The 12,756-nt window shown below is 40.5% G+C and overlaps 1 protein-coding gene across 1 annotated transcript; it reads left to right on the forward strand.

Annotated features, from left to right (window-relative positions):
- The first annotated feature begins 360 nt into the window (after positions 1–360).
- Positions 361–8,910, forward strand: gda (guanine deaminase). The gene is made up of 14 exons (XM_037778748.1): positions 361–621; positions 1,337–1,425; positions 1,555–1,726; positions 2,032–2,119; positions 4,989–5,094; positions 5,493–5,520; positions 5,643–5,750; positions 6,183–6,290; positions 6,386–6,483; positions 7,250–7,317; positions 7,727–7,873; positions 8,112–8,230; positions 8,331–8,358; positions 8,453–8,910. The coding sequence occupies exons 1-14, from the start codon at positions 508–510 to the stop codon at positions 8,527–8,529; spliced, it is 1,350 nt and encodes a 449-aa protein (XP_037634676.1). The 5' UTR covers positions 361–507; the 3' UTR covers positions 8,530–8,910.
- The last annotated feature ends 3,846 nt before the right edge of the window (positions 8,911–12,756 follow it).

The raw sequence follows: 12,756 nt of genomic DNA on the forward strand, positions 1-12,756 counted from the left end.
GGTAGTCACATTCAGTGTATTGATATTGCACAGATATATTGTTTGTTCACAGAAACCTTGTGGGCAAAGTAAGTTTCTTGGTACTGTAAGAGTGGAGCAGCACCTAGTGACTGACAGGTCAGTCAGGCTGTTTGGTCCCTGTAATGAATTATCATTCACAAGGCACAGTTCAAAGTCCAGCATCTGGTTGACAACCCTCGGTGCATGTAAAAGAAAAGCAAAACTGGAAACTTTATCTGATCATTCAGTCTTTGATGACTCTGTGATAGTTTCACCATCACAACGTGACGATCAGACATACCCCAACACACGCACACGCACACACACACACACACACACACACACACTATTCTCTCATTGGCTGCAGAATGTCTTTACAGTCAGTTGGACTCGTGCGTCCTGGCGCGTGGTGGTGATCTCCAAGAGAACAAAACCACGGTGCACTGCTGCTGCTGCTGCTGCTGAAGGTATCTCACTGCTCGACTCCGACCATAATCGATTGAAAGGATGGCAAACTCTCGTATCGCTCACGTCTACAGGGGGACATTTATCCACTCGACCCAGCAAACTGCGCTGCAGATCCTGGAGGATAAGCTCCTGGGGGTGGATACAGACGGAAAGGTTTGTCAGGCTCTAAAATATCTAAAACAGCTTTTGGTCCGATTTAGAAGTATTTAATATATATATATATTTTTTTGCTATTTATGGTTTTGAAAACATATGATATACAGCTGTTATCTGTTATTTGATAAATGCATAACTCATTAACCAGCTTACTCCTAAACCTTGGCACAGTTTGGTTTAAAAGGCATTGAGCTTAAGGGATAAGGCGTAAATCTGTCATAATATCTGAATTGTCTTCTACAGTGAGCTGTTGCTGAGCAACTTTCACAATAAGCTCTCAGACAGAAAAAAAACAAACCTTTGCAACAGTGTGGAGAACCCTCTTCAAATACTACAAGTGGGATTCAAATGCATACGACATCCTTGAACATGCATGCAATCTCCCACACTGTTATTATCAGTAAGGAAATACAATATGGGGACATTGTGGAAATCACACAGTGGTTGTTAAGGAGGTGGATCACTAGAACTGAGCTTCAGCACCATCAAAGACATGTACAGAAAAAAGGGTGCTATTTACACAACCTCACACCGACTTCATGTATCTTGTCACAGAAGCAGTTGGGAAATATATAAGCTAAATGGTAATTATAATATGCTATTTGCTCTTCAGGTATTCTCCAGCTCTCACAGCTTACTCTCTTTTTCTTCCAAACACATTTTTGGTAATCATCAACTGTTGTCTGATATCCATTCTGCGATCTGCCATCAGATTGCTTTCATTGGCGAAGGCACGGAGCTGTACAGACTATCTCAGACCTTTGGATTCAGCCCGTCTGAAGTCACTCAACTGGCACAACAGTGAGTAGAATACATAAATGAATTACTGAATATAGAGACATCATACATGGACATTAAATCAGTCCTTACATAGTGCCATAAAAACAATACTGTATGTTTGAACCATCTCCATGGCTCGCTGCACTGCAGTGAGTTCTTCATGCCAGGACTGGTGGACACCCACATCCATGCAGCCCAGTACAGCTACGCTGGCACGGCCCTGGACATGCCCTTACTGCAGTGGCTCCATACCTACACCTTTCCTGTGGAGTCACGCTTCAAGGACCTGCAGTTTGCCCACAGGGTCTACTCTCAAGTAGTGGTGAGTTTTCTGGCATCATGAAATAAGTGACCACTTACACTTGCTGTGCATCAGTCACAGGGAGCCAAAACTGAGCTCTGCGGCACACTGCAAGTGTTACAGGCTCGATGTGTTTGTGAGTTTGTCGATGGCATCGCAATTCGCCAATTGCAAAAGTGGAAAATTCAGTGAGGTTCCCTCTATTGTCACACAGGCTATGATTTGAGAAGGGTGTGAACAGTTCAATGGTTTAACAACATATAGAAAAGAGAGAAAGTGTTTAAATGTCGTCTTAATCCTGTAATATGATCACCTGTGTTTTACAGAAAAGGACCCTGAGAAACGGAACAACCACTGCATGTTACTTTGCTACCATACATACAGACTCCTCTCTCCTGTTGGGCCAGATTGCAAGTAAGATGTCCTACACACAGGCACACACGCAAACACACACACACAAACACACGCACACACACACACACACACACACACACACACACACACACACAGACACGCACACACACATTTTGACCTAAATCTTGTGAATAAAAAATTAGGAAATTACTAGTAAGTCTGCGAACAAAGTCAGGTCACAGTCCTGTCTGACATATTCAAGCTGCATAGTCGCTTTTACAATCAGAGCAGTAGCTCACAATGCGATAATTGATCCATATGCTTTGTTCGACTGTGGTGAAACATACATCAGATTAATCCCAGTAATTGTAATTAATACCTTTCATTACAGTCAGGCAGAAAGTGCTCCAATCAGCTGATATGTTTTTCTAAACTCCTTAAAGTCAGAATGGTCCTGTTTCCCTTGGTTTTCTCAACTGGGTTAGAAACACATAATTTTGTTCACCTTTATGCCTTCTATCCTTATCATCATGGTGTTGTGTTGCGTAATACTGAACACACACACACACTCACATAAATGTGTAATGAAATAACCATTGACTGGCTTTGGCATTCGGTGTTATCAGGGTTGATGAACCCTGACCTTTGCCCTGTGCTTTTTTTTGTTGTAAACATTGTTTTCATTAATACAAAAAGTAAAATTGACCAGGACAAACAATGCTCCCCAATTCCCCAGACACTTCCAATGACACAACACCAAAACATTGCACTAACAAAGTTACATTACAAAAGGGTATAACTAACAAAAGTCGAAAGGGTGACATAAACCCACACAGAGAAAATAAAAAGCAACCTTTGCCCTGTTCTGAGCAGCTGTTCCATTTAGTAGAACATGTGTTTGCATAGGCATGTTTGACAATTTTACATATTTAAAATGTATGCATAAAGTTGCTATATACGATATACAGAGCATTAATATAGCAGCAAACCTCTATTGTCTAGTATGGTAAGATATAGAGGAGTAATCAGAGCTTCTCGCTTTGTCGCCATCGCCGGGCCGTGGGAAATCTGTTATATATACTGGTATGCACATTTTCTGCCTGATTTGACTGGAAATGTTCAGTCATGGTAGCTCAAAGCTCTCTCACAGTCCCTGAGTGACCATGTAGTATCTCTTACACTAAACTTGTTGAAGCAAAATCTTATAGCTAAACTTAAAAGTATGAGAGTTAGTAACATTAGGTATCACCTCTCACATGCCCCCCACTCCCAATCCACAGCTACACATGTGCTTTTCCTGGTATAGAGCCAAAAGGTCAGCTGTGAAAAAGGTCTATCACACATCTGCTCAGGCTGAAGGAGGCGTATGTATCAGATAAGAATGATAATGTATATGTAGTTTGTTCCAAGTGAAACAAAGCTAACGTCAAAGGGATGCAGACAAGAACAGTCTATGCGTCACCCACACAGTCCTGAGGGCTCTGATCAGCTAGAACAAATTAATTGCCTGTTTGAGGTGGGGAGCAATAAATGAATATTACTGTCAACTTGTTTACAGTAAACTCATTAGTACTTTTCTGCCGATACAAACAGCATATTTGTCGTGGATTCAACGTGGTGCGTGACAGAACCAAAATAATTCCCGACTGTACTGCTGCTGAAAGATAACTCACTTGATAGCTTTCTACGTGCACAAGCTTGTGTAAGAGTGTGCATGTGCACTTGTGGGATGTGTATGTGTTATGTATGTATGTCTGGTCTGTACGTGCATTTATATAAGAAGACTGGGATTACGGTTTGTGAGTGACAGCAGGATTTGACTCTGACACGTGAAGAACCTGAAATGCTGCAATACGCTGCAGGTGACAGGTGACATTATGAAGATTGTTGATTAGGTGTGTGTTCAACAATTACTGCTAATACTGCTAATTAAATATTGAATGATAATGACTGATGTAAAGTTGGAATATGTTACCCAATAGTAACACATTTGGTGTGAGCTCCAAACCCAGTGAACTGACTAGGCTATAGTTTGCTTTATAAACTGACTTAAAGGGACTCAATGTAAGAATTACAAATAGCTTTCTAGCAGTGACACCTGTGGCCGCACGACACTCAGCGGTTTGTTGCTCGCACTTGTGCTCGCGCTACGTAGATGCTAGCATCGATCAAAACAGACGACACACGAGACTGAACTTGGCCGATGTTGATCCTAGTGTTAACTTTTCCTGCTTCAGCCTCCCGACCGTGGTCAGAAAGCACATGGGAGACAGGGAAACAAGACGCGGGACACCTCCGTTGGTCCTGAGCAGCTGCAGCATTTATTTCTGGGCAAACTGCAACTTTGACTGGACATTCACTGATATTCTCAAAGCTAAACTAACTCTCTTCTGCTCTGCTGCTCGCTCGTTTCGCCGCCGCTCTCTCTCTCTTGCTTCACCACTCACTTCCCACGTGCACAAACACTCCCACAACACTGGTTCCCCCCCCCCCCCCCACCGACGTTGGTCATATTCCTGTTTTGCAAGACGGGCATCACTAGCTATAACTTTGCGATTTTTGTGCTTCCGTGGAGTCTGTGTTAGAGTCTGAGTTGTGGCTGCTGGTCGTTTGTTTGCGTTCACGGACTTCATTTCTAACCAAACGGTAGCTATCCCTGTTGCTGCGGTCAAGAGAGTATAGGCACAATCGAGCGCGCATGATGTCACACACAGCGACCTGAGTACTTCACATAAAAAGCGGTCTACAGGCTGATAGAGGAAACAGAAAGTCGCGGAGGGTCTAATTTTTTAGGTTAGGTTAAAAAACCTGTTCCCTCATTTGCAATAAAAAACGATTTATATGTGTAAAAAGTTACATACCGTCCCTTTAATGGATTAATGTTTATTCATATTGTTCTCATTATTCATCATCCTTGTTTTCCTTGCAGATGACTTTGGACAGCGTGCCTTGGTTGGCAAGGTGTGTATGGACAGGAACAATTCTGTGAAACATTACAAAGAGACCAGTCAGGAGTGTCAAGAGGAAACCTGTCGGTGGGTATCAACTGTTTAATACAGTAGGAAGGACTTTATGTGTAGGCTCTAGTTTCACAGTGTACAGCTGATTTAGAGAAACGGCATTGAAATCAACAGTATTTTAAACAGTGTCCAACGGGATATGCGGCTTACAGTATGTGTGTGAAGAACTTGTGTGAAGAATATGTAATAGATAGCGACAGATAGCAACAGATATGTTGCAGACAGTTGAGATGTATATTGCCATGATGTATGTAACAGTTCATCTATAGGTAGATATGTCTCTGAGTGAGGAACATCTCTACAAGATGCAGATGTTATTTGTTTAGAAGTTGTTGTAAAAGTTTTGGGCAATTTCAAATTTGCAAATGTGGCTGCGCCAGATGAGTTACAATCATTGTTTTGTTCCCCTCAAGGTTCATTGCTGAGCTCTTGAACAAAAAGGTAAGGTCCAATTATACAATAAACAGAACAAGTCAAGGATGTAAGAAAGAAAATCAAGGTAGACCTGCATTAAAAAAAAAAAAAAGATTTTTAAATCCTCTGTCTTGTTGTGTATTGGGTAGTACCCTCTAGTGAGGCCAGTGGTGACTCCCCGCTTCGCTCCATCCTGCTCAGGAGCCTTGCTGGGACAGCTGGGAGCAATCGCTAAGAATAACAACCTGCACATTCAGGTGAGCTCACTGTGGCAACCAAACCAGGCTATGTCCACAGGGGACTGTTGCCATAGAGACCATTTAGTGTTGGACCAGTGGGGTTTTTGAACAATGAAATAAATACACACACGTGCAATTCTCAAAGGTAAAATGTGTGAGGGTTTCTGGTCAATACTTGTCATTCATTTGTGTTGTTAATTGAGTTCCAATAATAAATTTATACATACATTTGCATAAAGCAAGCATATTTTCCCACCCCCATGTTGATAAGAGTATTAAATACTTGACAAACCGTTTAAGGTACATTTTGAAAGGATGAAAAATGTGCGATTAATTTGCGATTATTCACGATTAACTATGGACAATCATGCGATTAAATATTTTAATCGATTGACAGCCCTAAAGATTACACAACAGTTTAATATCTGATGTATGTGTGTTTATTTCCAGAGTCACATCAGTGAAAACGTCGAGGAAATTCAGCTTGTAAAGGAGCTGTTTCCTGAATCAGAGTCTTACACGGACGTGTATCACAAATACAACCTGCTCACTGACAAGGTGAGAACACACGTCACATCTTTGCTTACACATATGCGGGCAGACATTTTGTAGAAAAAATATAAATGCTGATAAATGATGATGATGATTCACAGACAGTGATGGCTCACGGCTGCCACCTCAGTGATGAAGAGTTGGCTCTGTTCAGAGAGACAGGAACCTCTTTGTCTCACTGTCCCAATTCCAACATTTCGTAAGTCACTGTTTCTCAAGACTATAGGCGACCAAATGCTATGAAGACACAGATTTTACAATAAAATAGCACTTAAAGGGACTGTTTGTAACTTTCAGAATTGCTTGTTAACAGCGACACCTGTGGCCGTTAAGTCAACGAAAGTCAGTGTCCTGTTGCTCGCGCTTGCTCGCTCTAAATAGACATCAATGAGCAACGCTCAAAACAGTGAGGCGACACACGTCAGCTAAAACCACAATATCACTCTATATTTCACCTGCTTGGCAGTAATGTTAGCTGACCAGACGAAGGTCTCTCCATGAATCACTGCTGATCCTAGGAGTAACGTTGTTGTCTCCGACCGACAACGTTACTCGTTGCGGAGCCCCGTCACTTCACAAGACACGGAAAACCTCTGTTGGTCTGGAGGAGCTGCAGCATTTATTTCTGCACAAACGTCCACTGTACATTCAATAGATATTCTCAGAGCTAAACTAACTCTTCTGCAGTGTGTAGTGTGCGCTCATTGACGTGAGATGGAGCGAGAACGCGTGTTGTGTGAGTGAAGACAAGCAAGCAGAGGAGAGGTCTGAACAGCGTAGCCACACGTGAGCGAGCGTATGCGAGCGCGCTTATGCAACGCATATGCGAGCGCGCATGGGATCCCGACCCGGTAGATTTGTACGTGTAAAAAGTTACAAACAGTCCCTTTAAATAATATAGCATTGTAAATGCAACAGATGAAACTTTATCATGTCTCTCTCTCTCTCTATATATATGTGCTCAGGTTATGCAGTGGAATGTTGAATGTCCGGAACGTCCTGAAACACAAAGTGAAGTTGGGGCTGGGAACAGGTAGGAGCGGAGCGACTGTGTGCACATTTCACTTCTAAGTATTTCCAGACCACTTTTGACAAAGTCCGTCCGCACTAAATATTGTTTGATGATTAAGCTTTGTGTTAGAAACTTCCTGCCCCGTACATACAAGCATGCATGGGATCAGAAGGCAGGCAGTGAGATACGTGCTAGGAGGATATTGTTATGGTTTTACAGCATTTTAGTGTTTTATTGTTTTAAAGAGGGCAGTCAGCAGAGAGACTTGGCATGCAGGTCAGCTAACCACCAGCAGATCACTTTGTTTGGATTTCGCTGCTTTAAATGTCAAACTGAAAACATCTGAAGACCTGAATTTCAGGCCTCGAAGCAGCAGAAATCTGATAATGTGATGCTTTTTCATATCCGCAATCTGTGTTTGTGGTGTCAGATGTGGCGGGGGGCTACTCGGCCTCGATGTTGGATGCTGTGAGGAGAACTCTGGACACATCTAAAGCCCTGACCATCCAGGACCCAGAACACGACACGCTCACCTTCGAGGAGGTGTTCAGACTGGCCACACTGGGAGGCAGCCAGGGTAAGACCCAAAACCAGCAGAGTGTGTAGAAGTTACAGTTAAAAAGTGTTCTGTCTCTCTGTTCGTCTTAGTCTCCACCAACAGTCTTGCTAAAGTGTTTAAGTCACTCAGCAGCAGAAATGCCTGATTCAACACACAAGTAGCCATGGGAACGAGATATTTTTGACGATGACTGATTGCAGTTTTACAAGAGAGGAGAGAATACAACAGCTTCTTTTATGATGTGTCTTGTCTGTAGCCTTGTCCCTGGATGACCGGACAGGGAATTTTGAAGTGGGCAAAGACTTTGACGCCTTGAGGGTGAATGTAGCTGCTCCTGATGGACCCATCGACCTGATCCAGTGTGAGGAACCAAAGGTTGGCAGTGGGGCTTCATTTATACATTTACACACAAATTAATGAAAGCAGACCATTTTATTTCAGTGTAATGCTAATTTATCATCATTTCAATTTTCAGATTATTTTGGAAAAGTTCTTGAATTTGGGTGAGTGTCCGTTTCTGTTTATTTGTCTTTTCAGACTCTAATGTGCCAATCACCATTTACTTTATATGTGTCTCCGTTTCTTCCTCTTTGTCAGGTGATGATCGTAACATAGCAGAGGTGTTTGTGGCTGGGAGGAAGGTGGTACCATTCACAGAGCCAACAGCAGAGTAAACACAATGGTCACTCATCTCAAGGCCCAAATCGAAGGCTTGAAGAGGATGTTAACAACCAAAATACATCTGAGACATACAAGATGGTGCAGCATAAGAAGGATCAGCTGGAAACGCCCTACTTTTGCATGAACTGCACTGCTGCTCAACTCTACTTTGATGCTAAGATAAATAAGTAGGAAATTAATTATCACCTTAAACATTTTGTGCTATTAATGAAGTTCAGTGAGGGTCATACAAGACTGCGGTCAGCCGAGTTCGAACTCTGTTTTTCAAATCTTTAAAATGGAAATGAAACGTTCAACCAAGTTAAGCTGGTTCACTCAATGGATTTCCACTCTAATGAACAATTATATAACAAACATGACAAATGTCAGCATTTAAAAAAAAAGAAGCTTTGTTTAATCTTTCATGGCAAGAAAGACTACATGTGGCTCAGCCTTCAGGAGCAATTTGGGGTTAAGTGTCTTGCTCAAGGACACATCGACATGTGACCGGAGCAGCCGGGGATCGAAACCACCGACCTTCCGATTGGTGGACGACCTGCTCTACCTCTGTTTGCTTTGGAGATAAGTTTTACTTTGTGATGGTATCCGAGGAAGGGTTAAATCAGCATGTGATGGTAGTTTTGGTATGCTGGTAAGCTACTGGCAAGTTAAGTAAACAAACGCTATAACGTGGACTTCAGAATAAAGTAGTGCTTTCTGCGTTTATTTTCTTCATGACCCCGTCTTTGAACGGTCTGAATGAGACAGCAGAGGAGGAGAGACAGGTGATCAGAGAGGGAGAGGACACAGGACATGGGGAGACAGTCAGCTGCAGCTGGACTCAGTGCCTGTCGGTTGGCTCTTTCTGTGTCACCATAGCCAGCGCTGCAGTACTGATCTCCGTTTCAGCGGCAGTTTATGAAATGGACTGTTTTTTGCTTTGTTTTAACATTATAATACTCATCTTTACATCCAGGAACAATACAATAGTCCCCCCCCCCCCCCCTTTTTCTGTCCTGTGTTTCCTCAGACTCTGTCTTTCAAGGTCTCTACCGTTGTATCTATGTTGCTCAGCCGAGCCAACCAACCTGGTGACGTCACAGACTAAAGTACTGCAACATGGCGACGCTCTTGCCACGAAAGACGGAGCTTCTTTTTTCTTTTAAATGCTGACATTTGTCCTGTTTGTTATATACTGTAATTGTTACTTAGAGTGGAAATCCATTTAGCAAACCAGCTTAACTTGGTTGAACATTTCATTTCCACTTTAAGGGTGATTATTGGGCTTTAAAACAGGAAATAAGGGACTTATTAACATTGCACTACTTATTTTTGCGTACTAAAACATATTCATACACCAGCCCTTTGCTGATTAAGAAATCACTTTTTCTGTTCATGCAGACGTTGCTGTAGACTTTTTGCTATATTTACCTAAACGGCTGACTTAAACTAACTCATATACAAGAACTGGTGATGGTAGTGTGCTAACAAATTTTCACATTATCACATTGTTTTACCTCAAGAAATTGAAACTGGACAGTGAAGTGACATCTTAATGTAGGACTTTATTCTGGTGATGTGAAGCTGCAGAGCGTGATTATCTTCAGTGCTCTAATATTCATGCTTGTGTAGCTAGAAAAAGCTTTGTGATCAGAAGACTGGGATTGACTTGAGTTGTAATCGTAGCTCCTTCAGTTTTTACACTGTACACTCCACTCAGGTGTTCAAAACAACACAGGCACAAACAGGTTTTATAGTATTTTCAGTTTCAGTATCACTCATTCACTTTATATACAATGTACATCAGATTGGAGCACCCAGTGTGGTGAAACTGGTGACTCATGATACAAAAACAAGTTAAAGAGTTACCATTCCAGTTATAGGACTGTTCTCTCTGTTTATTTGAACATTTAGCAGTGCAACTACTTTACCTCAAATCCACCTCCTGATTTGACTCAGTGGAAATTTAAATAACCTGGTGCCTTATTATCAGAATCTGTGTTATTTTTGATAGAGTTCTGTCGTACTAACCTTAGATTTACTCATCAATTCAAAGTTTTACTACTGAGATTGTTGATTTTAAGCGCCACCAAAATTAAATTCACTCATGTATTTATATTAACATTACAAATTGAATGTTGGGAAATGAAGGGAAATGAAATGATCTGATTGCTGAATATGTGTTTGTTTTGAGAATGTGGTTCAAGACTATTTGGAAAATATAAATAAAAAATACCATCCAGTCTGTTTTTATTTTTGTGTGTAGTTAATATTTATTTGCATATTTAAATGCATCATAATGGTGTGTCAAAATAGTACACTTAATTATGTTTTAGCATATCTTAAGAAGCAACAAATTACATATCATTAGTATACTACATTGTTAGTACACTCAAAAATAAAACACTTTAGTACACTAATCACATGTGCATATGGAAGTATACCAAGTATACTTAAATTAAGTGAACTTCAGTGCATTTTTTTTTTTTAACTGGGTAGTGATGTATTTCCTCTGAGGGGTGCATCAGTGGATCCCATGGGAACTTATTTCATAAAAAAAATATGAACAGAATAGCACACATGATTACTATACTAAAGTGTGCTATTTTTTAGTGTAACAATGTACTTAGTATACTAAGAATATATCATTAGTGCTAAAGATATACTGAAATAAATTTAAGTGTACTTAAGTGTACTATTTTGACACACCATTAAGTTGCACTTCAATATTCTTAAGTACAACTTTTTTAACTGATCAGTACGTTTTATGAATACACTTTATTGTATTTCAGTTATATTTTAAGGAAACTTCAAAGTCACTCCAATTGTAATAAATTATATTTAAAGTGTATTATCCACACATTTTAATTGAATTTAAAATGTATTTTTTATATACTATAAGTGTGTAAACAGTTATCTGAAAAGTGGATTAAAATATACTTTGAGTATAAAAATAATTCATTTTTAAAAAGTGCATCATTAGTAAAAAAAATATGTACATAACTACATTTAAGTGCATCATAATGCTGTGTCAAAATAGTACACTTAGTACACTTAATTATGTTTTAGTATATCTTAAGTAGCACTAATGAGTTATGTTATGAAGCTGTGACACACAGTAGACTGTTCAAATATAATCTGTGTATCAGATTATTTGATTTGAGACAAAAAAAACCCTCCCCCCAAAAAATTGCTCTGAACCCCTGAATGTCGCCTGGAGTCCACCTGCCAGTGGAGCCTAGTGCTCCATGCACACGTCCATGCCTGGCAGCTGGACTCTGAAACATGGCTGTGGCCTGAAGCCTACGTGCCAGTGGAGCACTAGCTCCATGCACACGTCCATGCCTGGCAGTTTCGCCACGGATCAAAACCTACCCCGCAGGTAGAGGAGATGCCCGTGGCGAGGTGTAGCCTAGGCTGACAACCAAGTCTCTGGCGTCTGACAGAATCAGAGCGCTCCAAGGTCTCCTAAATGGGAGACCGGAGCTTAGAGGAAGGAGAGAAACGGGTCCTATAAGTAAACTCGGTTTTGGTTACACATGACGTCACATATGACGTGGAACATTAAAGCCCCGCCCAATAACTTGTGCTGCTATAATATCATCTGTGACGTCACACAACATAAGAATCGCCCACGAATTGTGACGTCACCTCACAGAGAGTCAGCACTTAATGAAACAGTTTAATGAGCCAAGACTTCAGGAGAAAACTCTTCTCGTCATACTATGTCATTATTGTCAGCTATGGGGGGAAATGTTGATTTACCAGAAGATAAAGGAAGAAATAAATCATATGTTTTCAGTTTTACTCAAGTTAAATGCAAAATAAATGCAGTATTGCCTTATGTATTGTTTCTCTTTATCCAATTCAATCTGTTGGCCAACAGACATGATATTTTCAGTTGGTTTTATTATAGCATATATGCTATATTATATTTGTTTACAATTTGATTTGTATAAATAGCTACACATAAACGTTTTAATTAAACAAATATAGCCTATAGTACAAACTGTGGAAATGTATTTAGCCTAATGAAATGCATATAAAAATACATCTGAAGTATACATTACCAAGATATGCGTATAAATATATCCAAGACAGGTGCTTAGATATTTACTTGCATTCATTAGCTTTTAGTAATAATCCATTTCGTTTTCATATAGCCTAAATCAGTTATGCATTATCTTCTGATCACTTTATGCAACACAGATACTATGAAAGTTCCTCTTGTGCGCATACAT

This window comes from Sebastes umbrosus, chromosome 8, assembly GCF_015220745.1.
Source record: "Sebastes umbrosus isolate fSebUmb1 chromosome 8, fSebUmb1.pri, whole genome shotgun sequence".
NCBI lineage: Eukaryota > Metazoa > Chordata > Actinopteri > Perciformes > Sebastidae > Sebastes > Sebastes umbrosus.

What these genes read in the sequence shown, in the direction of transcription:
- gda (XM_037778748.1), top strand. Translation starts at nt 508, where the DNA reads ATGGCAAACTCTCGTATCGCTCACGTCTACAGGGGGACATTTATCCAC. An exon ending in GGGTGGATACAGACGGAAAG is followed by an intron (nt 622 to 1,336) that starts GTTTGTCAGGCT and finishes ATCTGCCATCAG; the next exon opens with ATTGCTTTCATTGGCGAAGG. An exon ending in GGAAAAGTTCTTGAATTTGG is followed by an intron (nt 8,359 to 8,452) that starts GTGAGTGTCCGT and finishes CCTCTTTGTCAG; the next exon opens with GTGATGATCGTAACATAGCA.